The sequence below is a fragment of the Meriones unguiculatus genome, chromosome 6 (assembly GCF_030254825.1).
Source record: "Meriones unguiculatus strain TT.TT164.6M chromosome 6, Bangor_MerUng_6.1, whole genome shotgun sequence".
Classification (NCBI taxonomy): domain Eukaryota; kingdom Metazoa; phylum Chordata; class Mammalia; order Rodentia; family Muridae; genus Meriones; species Meriones unguiculatus.
In genome coordinates, this window is record NC_083354.1 from 55,152,921 (window position 1) to 55,174,413 (window position 21,493).

The following is a 21,493-nucleotide window of genomic DNA, read 5'->3' on the forward strand; positions in this document are numbered from 1 at the left end:
GGGATTGTCACAAACAAAATGAAGGCATAGTGGTCATGGTAGTGCTTGCTTGTATTTGCAGCACTTGGGAAGTTGAAGATAATGCAAGTTTGAGGCAAGTCTGAGCTTCATAGTGACATTTTGTCTCAAACCAACAAGATGGAGTTCCTTATGCCAGCTCTTCCAAAAGTAACTAAAGCTAAGAAGCTATGCAGAAATGGTCCTTGTGTACCAGATATTAACTGGATGAGTTCTAACCTTGGCTCCCTCTTGTATTCTGCTTATATTTGTTTTAAATGCACTTATACTTCATTGAGTTGTTAAAACAGAAAATGGTAGATCTCTGTGAGTTCAGGGATAGCTTGGTCTAGGACAACCAGGGCTTAGTAGAAAGACCCTGCCTCAAAAACAAAACACAAACAGAAACAAACAACGAACGCAAAGAGTGGGGAAATGTAACTGGCTGGCAGAAACGAATACATTCTAAAGAGACACTTACGTCCTTCTCTTTGGCTATTATACTATTCAAACAATGGGCACCAACAAATTAGAGTTTCCCCAGGGACCTCCTGCTGGGAGAAGGAAATCTGGGAGCACTGGTGACAATCAGAGGAGGAACTTGTCTACCAGAGGAGGAATCTAATCTCTCTCTTGGAGACAGATTTATAACTTGTGGGACAGCCCTGCAGGAGAGACTAGAGCAGAGACAACGCTGGGCAGGACTACACCTTGGCCAGACAGCTTGGTTGTTCACATTTCCTTACTTCTCTTTAAACTATACCCTCATTTGAGGATTCCGAGTTGAACTTGGGATCCACTGGGTGTCTTTGTACCATTTCCAAAATGTGACTGCATTGAAAAATTTCCTTAATTCTGAGTTTCATTGTAAAAAAAACTCTGTGCGTGATATTAAAGGTACAGAGAGTATTTAAAATTTCAGCTTTGATTTATATTCTTAGATTGATCTCTAAGAAATTTAAAAAAATTTCATGATGAATAAAGACCCTAATAGCATTTGATACTAGGTTTCAGACCTGCTCAGACATATCCAAGAATTATGGGAAGAACCAAAGAGGCTCTGGTAGTGAGTCAAATTCTATGTGTGTAAATGTACATGTGTGTGATGTACTCATCCATGTTAAAAAGTTCAAGGAAGATCCAGCCCTCTAATTAATGAGAACCCCATTTCAAGCTCTAAGAATGAATGAAAATATTAGTAGCTTGAATAAAAGCACTTGTGCCTTTATTATTCATTAGAAACTGGCAGTAAATAATAGGTTTGAATTTCACAGTCAGGAGGCTGCTAATCAAAGCAAGGGGCACTGCTTAAGATCATAATTCATTATCCTTCACAGCAGTGGCATAACAGGGCTTGTCTTTATGAATTGCTAACTGCGCACTAGCCTCTGCTAGGGTCTTGGACTGATTCAGAGGGAGGAAGGCTGGTAGAGTCATATAGCAAGATGGAGACACTGTCCTATATTTATATCAGATGGGCCATAATTGGGATCCTACTCCTGGGATCAGCCTGGTAAGGGGTATCCCCAACTGTCCTTGTCAGCAGTAATTCATGACAGTAGGTTTGAAGGAGAGTTTGTCTCTAAGCAAAAAGCCATCTGGGAGGCAGAGCCTAGGTTTATTCTTACTCATTCTTCATGACTTGATGCTGGCTTTAGTCAGCAACTGTCCCTTCTCACCTTACTTTATTTCGTCTGGTTGGTAGGTCAGATTCCTCTTCCTTCTACTTGTTCTGTTTCCATTATTGTTTGACTATTTTGAAGCCTCTTTTCTTTGGTGTGTGTGTGTGTGTGTGTGTGTGTGTGTGTGTGTGTATTTTAACAAAGCAAACACCTCTTCCTTCCACTTGAAGTGGGCAGAAATAAGACGAACCCTCAACTTCTGACCTACTTTTCTTCCTTCTTTAGTATCTCCTCTATTTTTTTTTTTTTTTTTTTAGCTCTTCATAAGTTCTGCTCACCTCTGGGGAGATGAAAGGAGGCTTCGATACTTTGCTTGACTCAGTTTCCCTCCTCTGGGACATCCTCCTCCCAGATTTCTTTATTCCCTCAATGCTTGCTGCTCCAGCCCCTTTGGCTATTCACAAGTCTGAGGACCCATGCATCTCCCTTACGCTAGCATCTTGTACCTGCTGTAGCCAGATCTCTAAAAGACAAGACTGTCGAGCTCTCAATTAGCTTGGTCAGGAGAGATGCCTCGAAATGAAGCTACAGCCAACACAATCATACACCATAACAAAACTTTATTAGGATGAGGTCAAATTAGAAAACTCCTCTACTTGCCATATTTACCTGAAATGACAAGGTTTTACTTAGTCGAATATAAAAGTTCCCCGCAGTATTTGGAAGCAAGAAAACTGACATGCAGAGCAGTATACCTGACACCACAGGTCTAAGGCCTAAGAAGAGCTCAGCGAAGCATGCATTAGTTTTAGGCTTTGGGCCTGAGAAAGAACCCATTCTCCGTCACCCTCAAAAGCAAATCCATCCTGTCTTAGGCTCCCAAGTGTGAAGCCTGTTCTTTGGAGCCTAACAGTAACATCTGCATTTCAAGAGAAACTAGGCTTGAGGTATCTTATGGCTTCAAAGGCACAGGTCATGCAGCTGAATTAAAAGCTATTGTGTTGTTTTTTTCAATGCAGCTATGAGCCACGCTGGGAAGGGGGTGGGTCCTTATTGGTGCTTGTCCTTGGTGCCTCAGTGTGGCCTAAATGCCACCATCCCTACTCTTCTGGCTTCTCTGTTGCCAATCAGTCACCGAATATTGGAATTGGAAAAGGTCAGGGCTCCTGCACAATCTCCTCCATGTGGAAAGAGCATGATGCAGAATACGACTTCCCAGCATGCAGAGGGAATCTGCGTCAAGAAGTTGTTCGTGTGCACACAAGGAAGGGAGGCTCAGCATTTGAGTGAAACACAGAATGTGGGAAAGAAACCAGCTTTCCCCTGAAAGAGTCCCCTTAAACTGGCTAGAGGCCCTCCACTTAACATAGACACACCTTGGAGGAGGGGGAGGAACAGTATGGGGAGAGTGCCAGCAAGGACAACAGGGCTCCCGACTCATGACTCATGTGACTTCTCTGAGGCCATCAATAGCGGGCACCGCACACTCACTGGGCTCTGTATGTAGCCAGCCCTACAGTCAAGTAGAACAAGTCAAGTCCTAAGAGATAAGCCTTATCGCTTATGCTCAGGAGTATTCTTTTCCATGTTATTAATGTTCCATAATTAATGGAAGAGAATCCAAAATCCACACGAAGGGCCTGGGGAACTGTCTGAGGAACAGGAGGAGCCCCCTGCAGGCCCAGCGCATATGGTTCATCCCAATAGCAGCTAGACCTGATTCCCCTGGCCCCCAATCCAGCAGTAAAAAATGGCTGTCAGATAATTAAATGAGGTTGTATAATAAGGAGGGAAGGTAATGAATTCTCATTTCTGAAGGCACGGGAGGATACATGTGACAAGGTTTTGATTCAGTCCAATTTATGCTCTTAATACTCTTTGTGCGTCTCTCTCTCTGCACCACCTTCTTGGCTGTTGGCATTCCTCAGTGGTTTTGCATTACCCGGTGACTACGTCTGCACTCATCATACCAATTAGTCCACCTGGGGTTGACCCCGGGTCTGCTCAAGTTTGAGTCCATAGCCTCCCAGGCCGAGGTCTCCCTCGTAGATGTTTTCCTTGCCTGGGGTCTGGAGTGAAGACTTCTGATCCAGAGCGAGCTTAGTGACAGGACTGCTGGGCGAGGGGCTTTGCTCCTGGTAGTTCATGGCGAGTTCATCTTGGTTTACAATACATTCCACATCATCGTCTTTCACTTGTTCCTGCTTAGTTAAGACAGAGAGATGGGTCACGCCATGATGAGGGCAGAAAACAGTAGCATCCCCACTGTATAAGAAAATCAGAGCGCTGCGTGCGTGGGGCACACATACATGCGGGCAGGTGGGGGCGGGAGGTGGACAGCAGCTGTTTTTAATGGCTTTCCACTTTCTCTCTCTCTTTTTCCCCTCTTCCTTTCTCGAGACAGGTTCTCTCACTACCCCCAAGGGCTCACCAGTTTGGTCAGACTAGCTGGCTAGTGAGCTCTGGACATCCCTCTGTCTCTGTCTCTACAGGCTGGGATTACAGGATCATGCCAGGTGCTGGGGATAGAACTCAGGGCTTCATGTTTGCACAGTGAATACTTTACTGACTAAGCCATCTCCCCAGGATCGGAGATTCCCTTTTCTTTGAATTAATGACCAATTTTACTATGGTCCATCTGTGCTTGCACATGGCACAGCATCCGCTGAGTCAGCATTGAAAACTTGGCTTCCTGCACAGCCTCAAAGAGTCTCCCAGCCCAAGGCCGGAAGAGGGTCATGACCCATGACCTTGGGCTGAGGGAGGAAGAATGGGGTGTGGTGGATTCTCTTCACTAGCACCCAGGGAGGTTGAGCAGAGTCAAGACTAAGCCAAATCCTGTGTCCTTAGGCACCTGCTTTCCTGAAAACCCCTAGAGCCAAATAGGTTGTAATTTACTGTAAATGGGTTTTCAGCACATTTCTTGAGACAAGTGTCACAGACTAGAAGTGACTGGCATCGACCCTGGTGGACCAGATAACGTCAGAAACGAACAGATCTGGCCGGTAATGTTCACCCCATCCAGAGGTTCCGCCAGAGTGAATGGCATCTCAGGACTACTTAGGGAGGATTTCACCAAGTCACGGCACAGTGAGGGCTGGCTGGGTCACCTCAGGACAGGGTTCCTACCTTTAGCCTACTCTAGGAACATCTGAGAGCTATTTAAAACAGATCTGTTGTGTGAGGGTTATTTCTGTCACCTTCCTCTGGGAAGCCCCCAGCTGCTGAGCGGATCAGAGGGAAGCGTCTCTGTCTCCGTCTGCAGGGGAATGTTGGCTGCCGGCTCCTTAGGCCACTTTCGGCTCCCACACTCTGTTCTTCCCCAGTTGCCTGACACTCTGATTTGCTGGTAATGGCTCTAATTGCTTCTCGGTATTTTTTTTTTTATTCTACTCCCCTGAGCTATAAAGCACAGACCTAATATCCAAAACTTCAAAACACAGCAGTTTGTGACGACACATCACTTTTATATTTTCTAAGTTCATTTTATGGTTAAAGATATTGGCGACAATAAAAAAAAATGCCTTAAAAAAAAAAGAAGAAGAAGCCAACATCAGCAACAAGAGGCAGAGAAGAAGAGAAACGCTTCTTGGTGCAGGAATTTAAAATCTGCCTTCCCTTCAAGCTGGGAAGTGAGATCCCCCAGATTTTTAGCTCGACAGTACCCACCAGGCTTGACCAAATGATTCTTGACTCACCCCATAGGCCTGAGGACTGGTGAGCAGCCTGGAGACGGGGCCACACCATGCCGGTAATGTGGTGGTCAGTGGAGGACCTGAATGCGTTAAGATGGGCTTCAGATATCTGGTGGGCCTGTTAAGGAATGCTTGTCAAAGGGAAGCCAGACTTTCATTTCTCACACAGCAGAAACCTTTGCACACCGCTCAGACAGATAGTTATGTCCACCTTTAAATCTCTCGCTCCCTCATTTGGGAAGCAATTTGGGCCCGCAAAAATTGCTGTTTGTAATCTTTGCTCTACACGCTGTTGTGGCCCTCCAGACAGCCTTTCATCATGTAAGAATGGCGAAGGGGCTACTGTCAGAAGGCGATGGGAGCATACCTCTGCTCCCGCCAGCCCCCACACCATGGTTAGTCTCTTTAGAGAACACACTTTGAGGAATTACCTAGAACAATAGTATAAAAGCATAACAGTGTAAACATTGTATATATAGCATAATAGTATAAAAGTGTGTTTTCTAAAAATTGTACATGACTTTACACACACACACACACACACACACCACACCACGCCACGCCACGCCATACCACACGGCATGGAGTGGGGTTGGGGAAAGCTTAAAACACCAGTCATTTCCACAAAGGAGGAAAAGGTATTCCATAAAACGCTCAGCTATTTCAGAACTGGGTAGTCAACAGAGATTGTTTTCCAAGATTCTTCATTTTCAATATTCAGTGCAGTCACTTTATACTTCATACATCAGTGCACTTTTATACAAAATTATGCAAATGAGCTGCTGCTAGGTTTATTCTATTGTCTAGCACCTGTCTTTCTCGTCTCTCCATCCCAAAGTGCTCTAACCAGCTAAAAGGAAAACCTGTTCATCTGAAGCCATTGCCTTTCCTTCCAATCTATCAATGATGAAATTCCCCCAGAGGGGGCCTCACGCTGCATTATTATTATTATTATTATTATTATCATCATCATCACCACCACCATCATCACTATTATTACTTGTTTACTGAAAGAAAGTAGTGAAATTATTCCACCATTGCATTAGAAATGACTTTTAAACTTATATTATTTTCTTTGCCAGAGAGTATTTCACTTCATCAACTTTCTGAAAAGTGATAATAAAAAGGGGAAGGAAGAAGAAGGGAAGAAGTTGACACTGGTTGGCTTGTCAAGATCTGCAGCCTCCCACAGGTAGTTGGGGTATCAGAAGATACAGGGCAGTGACTGTAGGAACCACCCATAATTTCAGTATGGCTCTTTCACTCCCATGATGCCCCAGGAAGTGGGGGTAGAGGGAAGATCTCTGCCCCACTCTGAGTACAAATCACCTGACAGTAAAGCAGCAGTGTAGCTGGGGATGCCTATGAACACGGCCTGTTTATGCTGGGAGGAAAATGGCTGGCAAGATTTGTATGCCAGTCTGCAAAAGGGAAGGTTGGCTTCTTTCAGATGAGTGTCTGGTGAGGCCAGTAGATGACCGGGGAAGAAATTATTGTTCAGCGACTAGCTTTGCTGTCACATCTTGTAAGTATATATACAGATCTGAAAGCCCTTGATGATATTCTATTAATTTTCATTAGCGTGTTATTTCCTTCATTTTATGGATGAAGGGATCAGGGCCTGAAGATATTATGATTTTACATAACCTAAGTCTCTCTTTGCAAATTTGGTTGCGAGCCTAGCCTTTAATAGCTGAGCCATCTCTCCATGCACCCCCCCCCCGAAACTTTGAGTCCACCACTATCATCTCCCTAAGAAGGTAAGTTATCAAGGCAGAATGAGGCATGTCAGAGTTCTCTAAAAGCAGGCTTTGGGGCTCCTTTGTGCTTGTGGGTTGCAGCCTCTTCTGAGCCAGGGTGGGAGGACATGGTGTCATGTCATGTCTTATCATATGCACAGGACCATGAAAATCTGTGGAAAAGCTTTTCAATGACAGACATATGAGCAAGGAAAACCTGGTTAACTTGATTTCTAGAGGTCTAAGCGATAGCATGCCAACAATGTCTTAGGGATGCCACTGTGGTCAAGGCTCTAAGGGTAGGAGCAAGGCCCAGGGAATGTCTACCAGGCTTCTCAGTGTGCTGAGAAATAAACAATGACAAAACAGGGTTATTTAAGTCAAACACAAATCAAGAGTTGTGTTAAGAACATTCTTTTAACCCTGAGGTGGTAACTTCTTTTATATTGCCATTAGAGCAAACCATTAAAGGCTAAATTTCTAGGTGTGTGTGTGTGTGTGTGTGTGTGTGTGTGTGTGTGTGTGGAGTGTGTATACATTAGAACTCAATCCAAATGGAACCATCCATCTCCTTCTGGATAGGCTGTGCTGATTTTACCAAGACAAGATGACATGGGCATGAATAGTAGCTCTACTGTGCAACTGATGGTCCGGTTATTAATCTACCCGAGTCTCACGTTTGTCACGGATATTCACTAAAGTCTCACGTTTGTCACGGATATTCACTAAACATACATCGGAGTCTTTTAAACTTTGACTTGCTATTCAGATGCTATTTTTCATGGCATTGAGGATGAAACCCAAAGTGTCAGTCACGCTCCCATGGGGCAGCCTCGGGAAGTTGCTTATGCTTGCCTTGAACTTTGTGGTTTTCCTGCCTCGGCCTCTCGTGTATGAGGGATTACATGCCTTTGCCACCAGGCCTGGAACTACTTACTTGATTTTTAAAATGTGTTGTTTGAGCTGATGTTTCCGTCCTTGTTTAAGTGAGAGTGGGGATCAACAGTGAGGGTGAACACAGATGCCATTCATACATTAGGTGTAGCATTGGAATTCATGGGCCCTGAAGTAGACCCTGTGCCCTGAACAGCTCTGTTGATTAAAAATTACGGAGTAGGGGCTAGCAGAGAATGATGAGTGAGAGAGAGGTCTGTAGAAGGACTCTCTTGTGTATTGTATGGATGCAACACCTGTCAATCAAAAAACTTATGGCCTATGGCTGAGGAAAGAAATAGGTGGGGCTTCTGGCAGGTAGAAGGGATTCTGGGATAGAGCCAGATGTGTGAGATTGAGCCACCAAGTTGTGAAGAAGATGGGTGCATGGTGCCTGCGCTCAGGTAACCGGCCCCCTGGAAGAATGTAAATTAGTATAATAGGGTATTTTAAGTTATGAGTTAGTCAGAGAAGAGCCTAGCTATATGGCCTAGATATTTGTATAATATTTAATAACTCTCATGAATCATTACTCTGGGAGCTAAGGGAGGGGGGGAAACCCACCTGAAACATAATGGTGTTCTAATACTTCAGAGAGGTGGGCAGCCTTTGCAATGTGTAACTCCTAGGAAGCACCATGATGCCCATTGACTATTCTGTAGTAGAGTGAACCCCAAAAAGCATGACCTTGTTGCATGAAGGGAAGTGTGAAGCCCTGTGCTCCCCATCATCTTGGTTTGTTCAGTGAGCCATATATGATAGACTCAGTAGATTCCCTGCTGAGTTTCTGGTATAGGATAATATTCAGAAGTGGTAAGGGGTGAGGGACAGAAGTAGGCTCTGAACGAGTTCCAGAGAAGAATGAGAAAGTTGGATCACAGACAGTGCATGAGAGTTTCCTGAGGATAGAGGCTAAGAGCCTTTATCATATAAAAATGGACCACTTGAGCTTGTGTTATAGACAATGGCAATCCCAGGAAGAGTGATGATGACATAGCATAAGGCGTTTAAAAATTACCTTGTGCTTCACTCACTAACTTACCCATTCACTCACCCAGTCAGTCAGTCAGTCATTCACTCACTCACTCACTCCTTCCCTCCCTCCCTTCTCACTCACTCACTTGTTTTTTACCATGTTTTTATTTTATGTGCCAAACTAGTGCAAGATAAAGACAAGCCCCTGCAGAAGTAGAGTAAGCATTCTGTGAGAGGATGGAAAGCTCTGTTTCCAGCCAGCAGCATCCTGAGTGCAGGCTACTCCTTTTATCTGTGTATAGTATTTGGTACATCTTTATACTGTACTCAATAAATGATTGCTAAATCAATAAAGACACCAGAAAAGCAAGGACAAATAAAGGCTCAAAGGACCCCAGCAGACCTGAGCTGTGACCATGGACTCTTCTCACATCTCTCAGTCTGTCATAGAGACAGATTAAGTGCACTTGGCTAGTAGAATGACTGAGTGAAACCAGGGAAGCAGCAACTTTTTGATTCTTCATTGCTAAGCAATATCTGAAAAGCAGCTGGATCTCCAAGGTTACCTGAATTATTAAAAAGCAAGAAAAATCTTTTTGATCTACAAAAAAAAATCCTCCATAGCAAATTTTGCAAAATGTGTTATTTTTCTCATTAGGGCTCTGGTATGTGCTTGGGGAGGGAAGTTCCCCATGGGGCATTTGACTATGGCTAGCTTTGCTTCCCTTGAAAGCTGATGATGCACTGAGACAAAATGTTGAGCTCTTGGGGGGCAAACAGTGATTTTCCTCATTTCTAAAGGAACAAGCACTTCAGGAATGACTGAAAGCTGAGGCTCAACGTGAGGTTTAACACATGGGAACTAGGAGAGGCCAATGCATTAGCAAATGCATTTTCTCTTTTGGCCAAAGATCCTAGAGCAAAATTTGGTACCCATCTACACTGACAACTGAAGTACATGGCCACAGGGACACCTCCAATCTCTGCTGTGGGTTGAAGCTTGGGTTATTGTCTGTCATTAAGCTTTGTTCATTTTAAATTGCCCAAAGCAATGGACATACAGTTTGTTGGTGTTTGTGCCTTGTCTAACTAACTTTTCACAGATGGATGAGAAGCAAAGACCCATCTCCAATTCCCCTTTAAAGTCCCACTGTCTCCTAGTATGGACACAAGGTTTTTTTTTTTTTTGTTGTTGTTGTTGCTGTTGTTTCGTTTTGTTTCTCTTTCTCAGATTCCTGTATTGGATAAAACCCTTGCTTCAGTGTGATGTTAAGTGGAGATAGAGCCTGAGAGGAGCAAATGGGATGTTATGAGGTCATCATTGTGTGTCATGAGGAGCTAAGTGTGGGTCCCCATGTTGTGATTAGTGTCCTCAGAAGAAGTTTGCACTCTCTCTCTACCAAGAGAAGAGGCTTCACCAAAACCTGGCAATGCTGGAATCCACTCTTTCCAGACCAGTGATAACATACACATGTTTTTTGAAGCCAGCTAATCTATGGTATTTTGTTGTAGAAGCCACAGCAGAATAAGACATCCATTCCTCTGGCTCTTGACTCTGTTTTTGAGACCTTTGTGAGCTTGTTTCTTAGCATATGTTTCTGTTGCGTTAGGTATCAAACGAGTGCAAGATAGAGACATGGAAGCCAAGTAACAATGATTTGAGAGGTTAAACCACTCCTTTACCAGCTCACAGCATCCTTGCATTTCCTTAAGCTTGCCTGGTGATTCAAATCACCTAGAGATCTCTGTTCCAATTTGTGATCTCAAAGACTGTAGCTTTTGATTCAGTAGGGTTAGGGAGTCCTAGCCTTTTGTTGTTGTTGGAACAGGGTCCTGTTATTTAACCAGCTGGCCTGGAATTCACTCTGTGGCCAGGTGACTTTCATACGGCAATCATCCTTCCTCAGCCTCCCAAGTGCTGGAATGACAGGTGTGAGCCACCATCCCTGGCTTTATTTATTTATTTATGTTTAGGGACTCTTTATTTTTCAACAAGCCATGCAGCTGACCGAGGATCAGGTATGTGTGGTACACAGCAGTGTCTCTTTGGGATACAAACTGCCATCCCTGTGACACAAACCTTAGACAGGAAGGGAATAAAAATGCCTTTTCATATCCATAAAGTTATATACATTAAGGATGAGGACAGGTGGAAGAAAAGCCTACTTGGCCATGGGCCCTCATCAATACAATGGCCTTTGATGCTGGTTTTATATTGTCTTCAGTGATGACATACTTGGTTTGAGATGATGAATATCTGATCTTGGATTAACAAAGCATCAGGTCTTGGCTTGTGGAGGAAAATTTTGTCCTTTCTAAGAGTCTGTGATGCACTGGCCTGGTGAACGGGTTTCATTTAAAGGATAACATGCTCACCAGGTCCTAAAGAAGGAAAGCACCAGTCTCTAGGTCAGGTCCGCAGAAACACACTGCTCCCCACTCATTTCTAAGTATTCCCATTTATCTTGTTTTCTCCTTAACAGCACAGGTGGGGCTGTAGCCCCATTTTATAAATCAATGAGCCTGGAAGCCCATGACTTTTCAAGTCTCACGTCTTTTCTAACCCACTCTTAACTGCATTCCCAGGCTATGCTTAGTTTCTAGTGCCAGCTTGCCAGCAGAGATAGTGAGGAACGGATGCCAGGTGGGTGAGAAGGATAACGGAATGCTGGCCTGGATGCCAGCCTCTCAGCCTTTAGGTTCCTGCCGAATACCCGGGTACCACATGCTCTGGCTCTTGCCTTTCTGAGCCCCCCTCTGCTGGCCCTGTTCCTAGACGCCCACAGTACTATTTACAGAACATCTAGGGACAGGGAAAGCAGAGGACAACCAGACCTGGACACACTCAATTGTTCTTTGTTTCTAATATACGACTCAGGAATTTGTTTGGTTCTCAGGAAATGTAGCCTAACAAAATGTGTCCTTCCTCTTCTCTTTGGATATGTCAGATTTTATCATCAGATAGTCATTGTCTTGCCTTGTTGGTTAAGCATGCAATGGGCCATTTTGTGGGACTGGTGTGTTGGGTTCGGGTAGGAGGAAGTTTTCTGGAAATTCCTCCATCCCTCAGCTCCCTGGCTGAAGGAGGAATCCTAGCTGTGAAGTGTGCTTGCGGAGATGGTGGCTGGGTGGGATTCTGCCTACACAGCTGAAGAAAAGTTGAGGATGGAATCTTTTTTTTTTTCCTTCAGATCACATGTGACGCTCTAGTTTTAAAACAAGGGAAGGGCAGGAGATATCAGTGACGTTAGTTCATTCACATCATCCTGTAATAATATGCCCTTTTGGTCAAATATTGTACCCTCCATTCTCTCAGAAGACACTGTCCTGGACAACCGCAGGGCCACAAAAGAAGCAACAAATCCCAGAATAAACACCAAGGGGCCCAGGATTGTCTAGAGGAAGCCAGTGCCAGGTGACCTGTGATCACTCTAGTCCAGTCTCTGCATTTGTCCCTCTGGAGAAGGCTATCCCCAGTAGCCAAGGCACTGTGTTTCCTCCTCCCAGGAGCCTTTCCTGACCTGGCCTGCTGAATTGTTTCAGCTCCACACCGCTTTGACAACCAGGTGTATAGACCCGTCTAAAAACATTTGTCATATTGCCTCAAAAGTTATTGTTTATAACATGATTTCCCACTCTAGACTCTGACCTCCTTGACGGCAAGAACTTTATCGTATTCATTTTTTTTTCCCCTAGTGATGGGCATCAAACTCAGGGCCTTGTGTTACCCTGTGAGCACACTTGATTGTATTTTTAAAGTATTTTCATTACAGAGAGAAACGGGGAATTGGCAAACCTTATAAAGCTCACACAAAGGTTAATAATCTTTATAAAACAAGAAGCCATGTCTGCTTGGAAATATAACTCGATCGTCCACCGCAAAATCCCTCACTTGTGTTTTGTCCTCATCAAAGTGTCTCCTTCCCATAGAGACCTGATATCCTGAATTTTGTATTAACCACGGCCTTCAGTATGCATCATAATTTTATTGCCCGTAGTGCATTCCTCCACACTACAGTTTGTTTTGCCCCCTAATAAAAAGGTATATGCCTTCTGATTCCCGGGCACCTCCCCAACACTGTCATTTTTTGTGTGTGCATGTGTGTGTGTGTGTGTGTGTGGTGTGTGTGTGTGTGTGTGTGTGTGTATGTTCTGGTCTACCTGCTGATGGTCTAGTTGATCTTTAGCATTTCCCATAGTCTGGATTTTGCTGATTGGAGCTGCCCCTGGCGTTTCTGGCATTTTTTTCCCCAGTTGGATCAGATCCAAGCTCTCTTTATATATCTGATTGTCTCTCTTGGTGTGGTCCTAGCAGCCACCGACTGATAAGGAATACTTACTTATATCTGTGTGCTCATTGGGAATTGCAAACTATTGAAATTCTATGTTTAGAATAATTTTATTATTATTATAGGCAGGACGTTTTTAAAGAGGCGTGTCATTCATTCAGCTGGTGTATTCTGTGGGGATATTTGATACGAAAGACAGTGCCTGATCATTCCATATATTTGTTAGCATTTAGGATAATGGTTCATTTCCTCAATCTTCCTAAAAGTGATCATCACTTTTGGTTAAATATCACTGTAAAGTTACTAGGTTTAAATATATTTGATTATAGTTCTTATTGTTGCTGTTCACATTGCGCCATCTTTGCTCAGTGGGAGTTACCTTTAGAGTCACCTTCTGAGTCTCTTTTTCTTTTTAGACAAGGTCTCACTACGTGTCACTGGCCCCAGCTCTCCAAGTACTGTGTATCAAATGCTCAGCATCAGACCTTCTGTCAACGTCTCGCACGTCATTTTGACTGAAGCTTGTTATTCAATAGATTCCTCAGGAAAGTCTCATGGGATCCATATTCTCTGAGTTCTCGTATATTGATAACAGTCAGTGCCCATTATATTTTGAAAGTCAATTTTTCAGGAACTAAAATCATTGACTTACTTTCTCTGAGTATCTTAAATATATCACTCTATTTCTTTCGACAGGAGAAGTTGCCCCTGAAAGTGTAATGGAAATGTAAATCATTGCTTTTCTAGTCGATGATCCGAGGTCTTTTTCCTCGGAGTTTATTAATATTACTATCATTTGTCCAGCGCTGTCTGTTCGAGGCTGACTGTCATAGGCATGAGATATGCTCTCTAAGCAGTTCCAAACCCGTTTACTCCAGGAAAGGTCTCTCCACTTAGAATCTGCTGTTTGCTTGCTCTTATGGCAAAACTCCTGCTCCATCCTAAGCGATGGCCAGAGGTGGTTGGTTCATGAGGATGCTATCTTCATGAATGGATTAACAATCCCTGGATGAACTCGTGGCTGAGAGGGATAGGCGAAGCAGGGGGTCTAGCGGAAGTAAGTCAGTTGGAAGCAAGATGTTGAAGGCGTTTATAATCCAAAATTTTTCTCTCTTTCTTCTTCCTCGCTATCATGGGGTAAACAGCCTGCTCTGATATATGCTCTTGCTGTCGTGATTTTCTGGTTCACCTTAGGCTAAAGCAGGGGAGCCAGATAACCACAGCCTGAACTCTGCAACCACGAGCCAGATAACCGCCTATAAGTGGTTTTTCTCAAGCATTTTGTCACAGCAAGGGAAAGGTAATATGTGTGTTTTGCCTTCTTCCTTTAGGGGCTCCTGTTTTCTGGATGTTTAACTGTCTTTGCTCATCTTTGACATTAGTTATTTTTTCTCAAATTATTTTTTCTTTTTATTTAATGTTGTATCTTTTCCGTCTGCATTTTTTTCATTGTGTTTATTTGGTTTCATGTTCTATATAATTTAGTCATGATTTCTAAAATGACTTTTCTTTTACTTTGTTTTTGGAATTTAAGTTTTTATAATTCTAGTAAATGCTGCTCTTTTGTGCCTTGCATCATTCACACATTGCTTTCTAACTGAGCTAATGAAGGATGTTACAGTTCTGCTTTACTTTATGGCTGTATTCTGGGGTATACTTTCCTTGTGTATATTAGTTCTCTGTTATTTTTTTCTTGTAAGAGCTGTCTGGGACTTGACTTCCATTCTTTCCTTTTCTTTTTTAAAACAATCTATCTATCTATCTATCTATCTATCTATCTATCTATCTATCTATCTGAGCGCTCTGTTTGCATGTATGCCTGCATGACAGAAGAAGACATCAGATCCCATTATAGATGGTTGTGAGCTACCATGTGATTGCTGGGAATTGAACTCAGGACCCCTGGAAGAGCAGACAATGCTCTTAACTGCTGAGCCATCTATCCAGCCCCCTCCATTCTTTCCTTAGTATTCATTCTTATGTGAAATTATTTTTCTTGAACTTATGGAAAGAGCTGGATTTCAGGAAACCATTTCCAATTTCAGAGCCCCTCTTCTATTGAATTAAACATGGCATTAAACATGGTGGCTTGTCTTCTGAGCTTTCCTGCCCGTTTGCTCCCCGAGACAGCATGAATCTTACTTCTTTTGAGTCCATTCAGGGCAGTTTCTCACCCTGTCCTGGTAGATGTATCCTGAGAACTTACAGCCTTTTTGTCTGCTCTAGCGCTTTCAACACCCCCTTACCTAGACCTGTATGTTTCTCCAGATAGAAAAGGCGATATTCTCCACTCCCTGAACATCTTTCATGTTTGATTTCATGTTTCAGAGGCATCTCAACTTTGAAGGGATGCTGTCTGCTCTTAGGGGCTGTTGCCCTCAGCCTCTCCCAAAAACACTTCTCAGTTTTTTTCTCTTCTGGCCTGATGCTAGTATTTCCACCCATTTGCCAACCAGGCCTTGATAGACAACTTGACCGTAATTTGGTTGGAAATGTGTTGATGGATGTTTGGTTTTGTTACCTAATTGTTTGACCCATTTTTGTATAGGGTTTTGTAGAGATTCGAAGATGTGTTGGTACCACTACCACCTTCCCAGAATTCTTCAAAGCCACTCAAGCTGCCTGAGACCTGCCTATGACCAAAGAGTGCCTGTTAGAATTAACAAAATGAACATCGGAATCACAGTCAGGTGATCTGGGTAGTTAGGTGATGCCTGGAACCATGGTTTTCTACCTTTCCTGTCAGCGGATTTACCTCTGAGAACTTGCCAACGTGCATTACAGAGCTCCCAGAGGCCTTGAAACCCATCCCCATTTTCCCAGAGGCTTGAGTTAGGAAATCCAAGAGTGATTAAGAGCAAAGGCAGATGAAGGACTGATAAAGTAGAATGCTGACAATCTTGTTTGTACTGGGGGTTAGTTTTAGCAGTGATAGCTATAGGATCTACTTATCACATGTTAAGATAATTCTATTAGGTTCCTCAGATCCAGACAATCCAGAGACAGAGAAAGGGCATCAGTGTTTGTTGGAAAGGTTAAAGGAAAGATGAGAGTGCTAAGATGCCAGAGCAGCAGCATAAGTAGGGCAAATGGACTCAAGATAAACCAGCAGACATACTGGGGTCAGGAGGAAACCTGAGCACTCATCTAACCTGCAGCCTTTGGAGCTCCAGAAGAAAGTCTAAGCCCGTTTTCTATGAGCTGGTCACCTGTCTGCACCAGAACTCTCTGCTGGGCTTGTTAAAATGAAGTCTTCTAGGCCCTTGAAGTTGACCCTCTCATGTTGGTGGGGTGAATGATGCGTACTTCTAAGCAAATCTGGGATATTGGACCCTGTTCCAGTATGACCTCAGCTCTTCTTAACTTATGGAAACCAATACCTGCAAACCAACCTATTTATGAGTGAGGTTGCATTTTTGAAGTCCTCAAGTTAGGGCTTCCACATGTCTTTTTGCGGGGGTGGATAATTCAATGTATAATACCTAACTACTTTGGGACCATCCAAGTCTGCTATTTATTTATTTACATTTTTTTTAAAGTAAAAGGACAGACTAGACTTGAGTCATAGCTCTGACACTGGTTATCTATGAATGACTAAATTTCTTGACCTCTTTGAACTTTGTGAAATGGAAGTAACATACCATAGTGACCTCGTAACAGAGAGGATTAGATGAGATTAAAATTAGACCTAATTTCTAGCATCGTTCTGGGCACAGAACCAGCATTCAGAAGATGGTACCTCATATTATTCTTTTCATCATTTCCTTTGAGGACTTATAAGTATTAGAAATATATCTCAGGGCTGGAGAGATGGTTTGGTGGTTAAAAGCACTGGCTGCTCTTCCAGAGGACCTGAGTTCAATGCCCTTTGTTACACACTATGTGAGCAACAACCAGTTATAATTCCAGTTCCAGGGCCTCCAATGTCCTCTTCCCAACCTCCTCAGGCATTACACACACACACACACACACACACACACACACACACACACACACAGAGATAAAAATGCCTATACCCATAAAATAAAAATAAACAAATCTTTAAAAAAGAAACATATTTCAAACATCCTAAGCCAAATTACTCCTCTAACATCAACCACACGGCCTACAGAATTCACAGTATTTCTTTTGCTGGCTGCTGAAGCCCTTCAAAAGATATTGCAAAGTTTCTCCCCTAAGGTCTCCAAGAAGATACTGCTCACTGTGTAATCGATGACACAGTTTCACAGAAGGATATTTTAATTAAGCCCTTACAGGATAAGAGCTCTCCTCATCCAGGAATGGCTATGTCTTTATAAAAGGGAAGTATTTGCTTAGAAGTCGGGGCTGTTCTGCTGAGCAGCAGGTTTTTAACACCACCTTTGTGGAGCTTTCTCTCATTGTTATGTTTGCTCACAGAGTCCTGGCTGTGCTTGAGGCCCCTTCTAACTTTCCCACAGTCAATCGTCATTTTTTTTTTTTTTATTCTTGGCCATTTAGCAAATTGCTTAGTAAGATGTCTATGCTGACTCTTTGACAAAGTTAACACACACACACACACACATGCACAAACACACACACAAATGTATGTATGTATGTGTGTGAACATGCATACATACACACAAATGTGCACAAACACACACACACACACCCACACACCACAAATGAGGGTAATGCAATGCAGGCTTTCACTCACTGAATTGTTGTAGGTGATAGTGAGTTATTTTTGAGCTGTGGAATGAAGACTTTTCAGGAGGCATGAGAAACTTTCTTTTTTCTTTTTTTGAAAGGACACAGAGAAGAGCCCTGAGTTACTGGGCATGTGCTATAGTTTCTTGGAAACTTTACTCAGTGGAGCTGTTTGCAAGTTGGGCAGAGAACCCTAAGGATGAAGCTCTCGTGAGTCAGCACTCATGCATAAATGCAATTTTTAGTGGTGCAGTTGCCCCAGGGTCATTCATGCTCCTGTAAGTCACCTCCTAAACTCATTGGTTCATCAAGCTGGGCTTGGGAGGACTATTGATTTGTTGTCTCCCAGTGTCCTTCCTGGACTGAGCAGATGGCTCTCCCCAGGAGAGTCAACGCTGCATTCCACGCTCACCTGCTAGTCTGCTTGCTGCTGGCCCGTGCTCTCTGATGTCTGGTTCTTTTTCAGGTACTTAGAACAGGAGCATCTGCCTCTTTGAGGTAAGTGAGACTATAGGACCAATGCTGGCATGAGTATCACTTCTATGTGGATACAGGGCAGGTAGCAGGTGACCCTCTCTCTGACTCTTTGCTCAGGTGACCCAAGGGTGAAAGGGTGTAGCCCTTTCACGTATCAGAGCAAATGGGGAATAGTTGTGCCCAGAGACTCATCCAGATTTTCTGTCACTGTTAATTGACAAAGAAACAAAACTGCTGGATGAGCCTCTGAGAGTTTAGGAACAGCCTACATATCTCGATACAACCATTATGCTTTCACTATGGCTTATCAGAGATGCCGGGAATCTCAGAGGCATTCAGAGTTGGTTAGGGATATTTGTATACCCATAATGAGATGTCTGAGAGGTGATGTTATGACTAAATGCAAATTCATTTGTGTACTAATTCAATACTTTATTGGTACGTTTATATTACCTTTCGTGTGTATCTGTGTTTTGATCGGCCCTTCTCAAGAGGCTGGGTGTGCCTGCTGTCTTTCCCTCACATTCCGATCTCCAGGGTACAGCCACTTCACCATGACTACCTACCCTACCCAATGGACTGAAATCTCTTGAATCCCTGAGGCAAAATCAACCTCTCCTCCTTTTAGTGGCTTCTGGCAGGGATTTTGTTACAGTAACAACAAAAGTTAACTAAAACAGGAAGCCAAAAGTAACGGAACAGAGAACCGGGGCCCAAGCCATGCGGTGCTTCTTTGCTACTGTCCCTGTGTCCACTGGAGAGCTTCTTCACCAACGTTCCGCAAGCTGCCACTCAGGCCATTCTGATTCCATTTATCACACCAGAATTATTTGGCCACATGTTTCCACTCCTGTTAAGCTGCGGGCACCTCGAGGGAGAGACACCGTGACTTCCTCCTCTTTGGGCCCACCAAAGAGTTTCCAGTGACCAGAAACAAATCCCTTCAAGTGAAGCCTGATGAGTCAAATTGAGACTTGGAAGAGATCTGGGGTTGGCCTGCAAATTCTCTTGGGATTTCAGTTGGGGTTCCACTGGTAAGTAAAAAGGCCTTAAGACATGGCACTGATGGGGTCCTTTGAACCCGTTATTGGAAGGAAAGGAAAAAAAAAGTGCAGCTGTGGATTTCAGCTATGGATTCCCCCAGGGCGATTCTTGTTTGCTGTCACATTTTCCTGCTACAAATTCTGTGTCCCCGGAAAGCCCTGAAGCAGCCTGACCACTGAGAATGCCTTTCTTGGCTGTTTAGCCTCCTTGAGAGGTAAAGCTTTCCCCTTGGGGCTGGGGATCAGAGATAACTGGCAACCCAGGCACGGCTGCCTGGCATCTCCGCAAGCCCCAGCTCTGTCCCCTTGGCCCTCCTGAGGCACTCTGGGAGGTTCTTCATGCTTGAGTTGCAAGATTAAATGAATGTATGTTTGGATAAGATGCTTTTAGGCTCCAGATCAAAGTTTTCACCATTTGGGGGTCTAGACCCCTTTCAGCACAAAGTACAAAACCAGCTTTCTCATCCTGGTAGATTATGGGTGCCAAGGAAGGCAGAGCCTATATCTACTGTACCAACAAATTTTCTGGGGAGTAGAGGTCATGGCTGCCAGGGAACCAATGTGATGAGAAAATGGAAAATGCACATTTTATTAAAACCACTCAACATGTTATTCTGCATGAGCAAAATTGATCCTTTGGCTAAATAAAACCACTAGAGAGCAAATTAAACAGTGACTCATAATGTGATTATTCTGTCCTTGTAAAAATAATAAAAAATTGTTTTGGTGCGTTTGCTGTGGGTGTTTGTGTGTTCCCTTTAATAAGCAGTTCTAGGGCCCTTTCTGGGAAGATACAGATATGAACTCAAGCAAAGGCAGTGGCAGGGGCTGTCCTGCTTGCTGTGTCGCAGAAGAGATGGAGAGCACACCTTGTCCATAGGCATTCTCGTTCTCTCACCTCACTTTCCATCCACCTCGGTCATTTGCCCTTCCTTTGCAATTGTGAGCAGGCACCGCAGTGGAACTGGAAGTATCTCCATTCTTTAAAGAGACATAAAGTGGCAGTTGGAGTCCCAGATGACAATTCTCCTTTTCTCCTCGTTAATATCCAACTGCTGCTAGAAGACGTAATGCCAGCTCTAGAAATTTCAATGGGACTTAGCTCTTGCCCCAGCTTTGAATTTTTTTTTTTCTTTTTGAAATCACCTCAGAAATTGGGAAGCTGAGTGGATTGTGACCTTGAGGAGTAATTCTTCTCTAATATTTCAGACGGGATGGCGAACTTCCCCTCATGCATCTGCCTACGGCTCAGCAGTGGGAAGGAAGGAAGTATTGGTGGCTTTCCAGAAATAGGATTGTGCTGTGGATATCTGCAGCTCAACTTGAGATTTAGCCAACTGGAATTTGGTAAAGAAAACTGGATCTTCAGACACTTCGGTGCCCAGGTAGCCTTGTAGCATTTAAACGTGTATCCAGAAAACTTACATCCTTCTGGCAGACATCATCAATGGCAGGGGGTCTTTGCTATCCTTCATGGGTCATCTTCCAATCTCCCCCCAACCCTTACTGTTAGCAAAATGCATGTTGCAGACAGCTGATTGTTCTTAATCTATACAATATTTTTAACACCTTCAGACTGCCTGTTGAATAACTGCGTCTGCTCGCATGGGGAAAGGGTGAACAGACCTTGCCAGGGAAGGTGCTGATAGCAGTGGCCCTGTCCAGGCTCTGGATGTATAGTTATATTCTTTCTCCAGTTTTATGCAGTGTCGCTGAGTTTCTGATATACCGATCAGAAGCGGCCAATGCCAGGCTCTCTGACCATTCAGGCTGGAACTGAAATGTTCTTGGTGTCAAGCATCTAGTAGACATGAAGTACACTGGACGCCCCATGTCAAGCTTTTCACAGGAAAAATCCTCTTTAAGGTGTTCATCATTATACTCATCTTAAGGCTGGGGAAAATCTGAGCACTGGGAGGCCAAAAGGTCACTCCATGGCCATGTAGTCAGGACTCGGGAGTACCGCCTGGAACTCAGGGTGATGATGTACTCTCCCTGTCACCTTGCCTCTGGAGCTCAGTGCAGTACAACAGCTTCCTTAGCTCAGGCTGAGTC

At 43.8% G+C, this 21,493-nt stretch overlaps 1 protein-coding gene across 2 annotated transcripts in view; it reads right to left on the reverse strand.

Moving 5' to 3' along the window:
• Window positions 1-2,222: 2,222 nt before the first annotated feature.
• Window positions 2,223-21,493, reverse strand: part of Slc9a9 (solute carrier family 9 member A9) — a 540,735-nt gene continuing 521,464 nt past the window's right edge. The window contains exons 15-16 of one of the 2 annotated variants that reach the window (XM_060385517.1): window positions 5,318-5,423; window positions 2,223-3,823 (exon numbers count right to left, since the gene is read on the reverse strand). In XM_060385517.1, the coding sequence (XP_060241500.1) occupies window positions 3,593-3,823; window positions 5,318-5,423 (337 nt within the window). In that variant the 3' untranslated portion in view covers window positions 2,223-3,592. The remainder of the gene's footprint in view (window positions 3,824-5,317; window positions 5,424-21,493) is intronic. The other variant, XM_060385518.1, reaches the window with a different exon arrangement.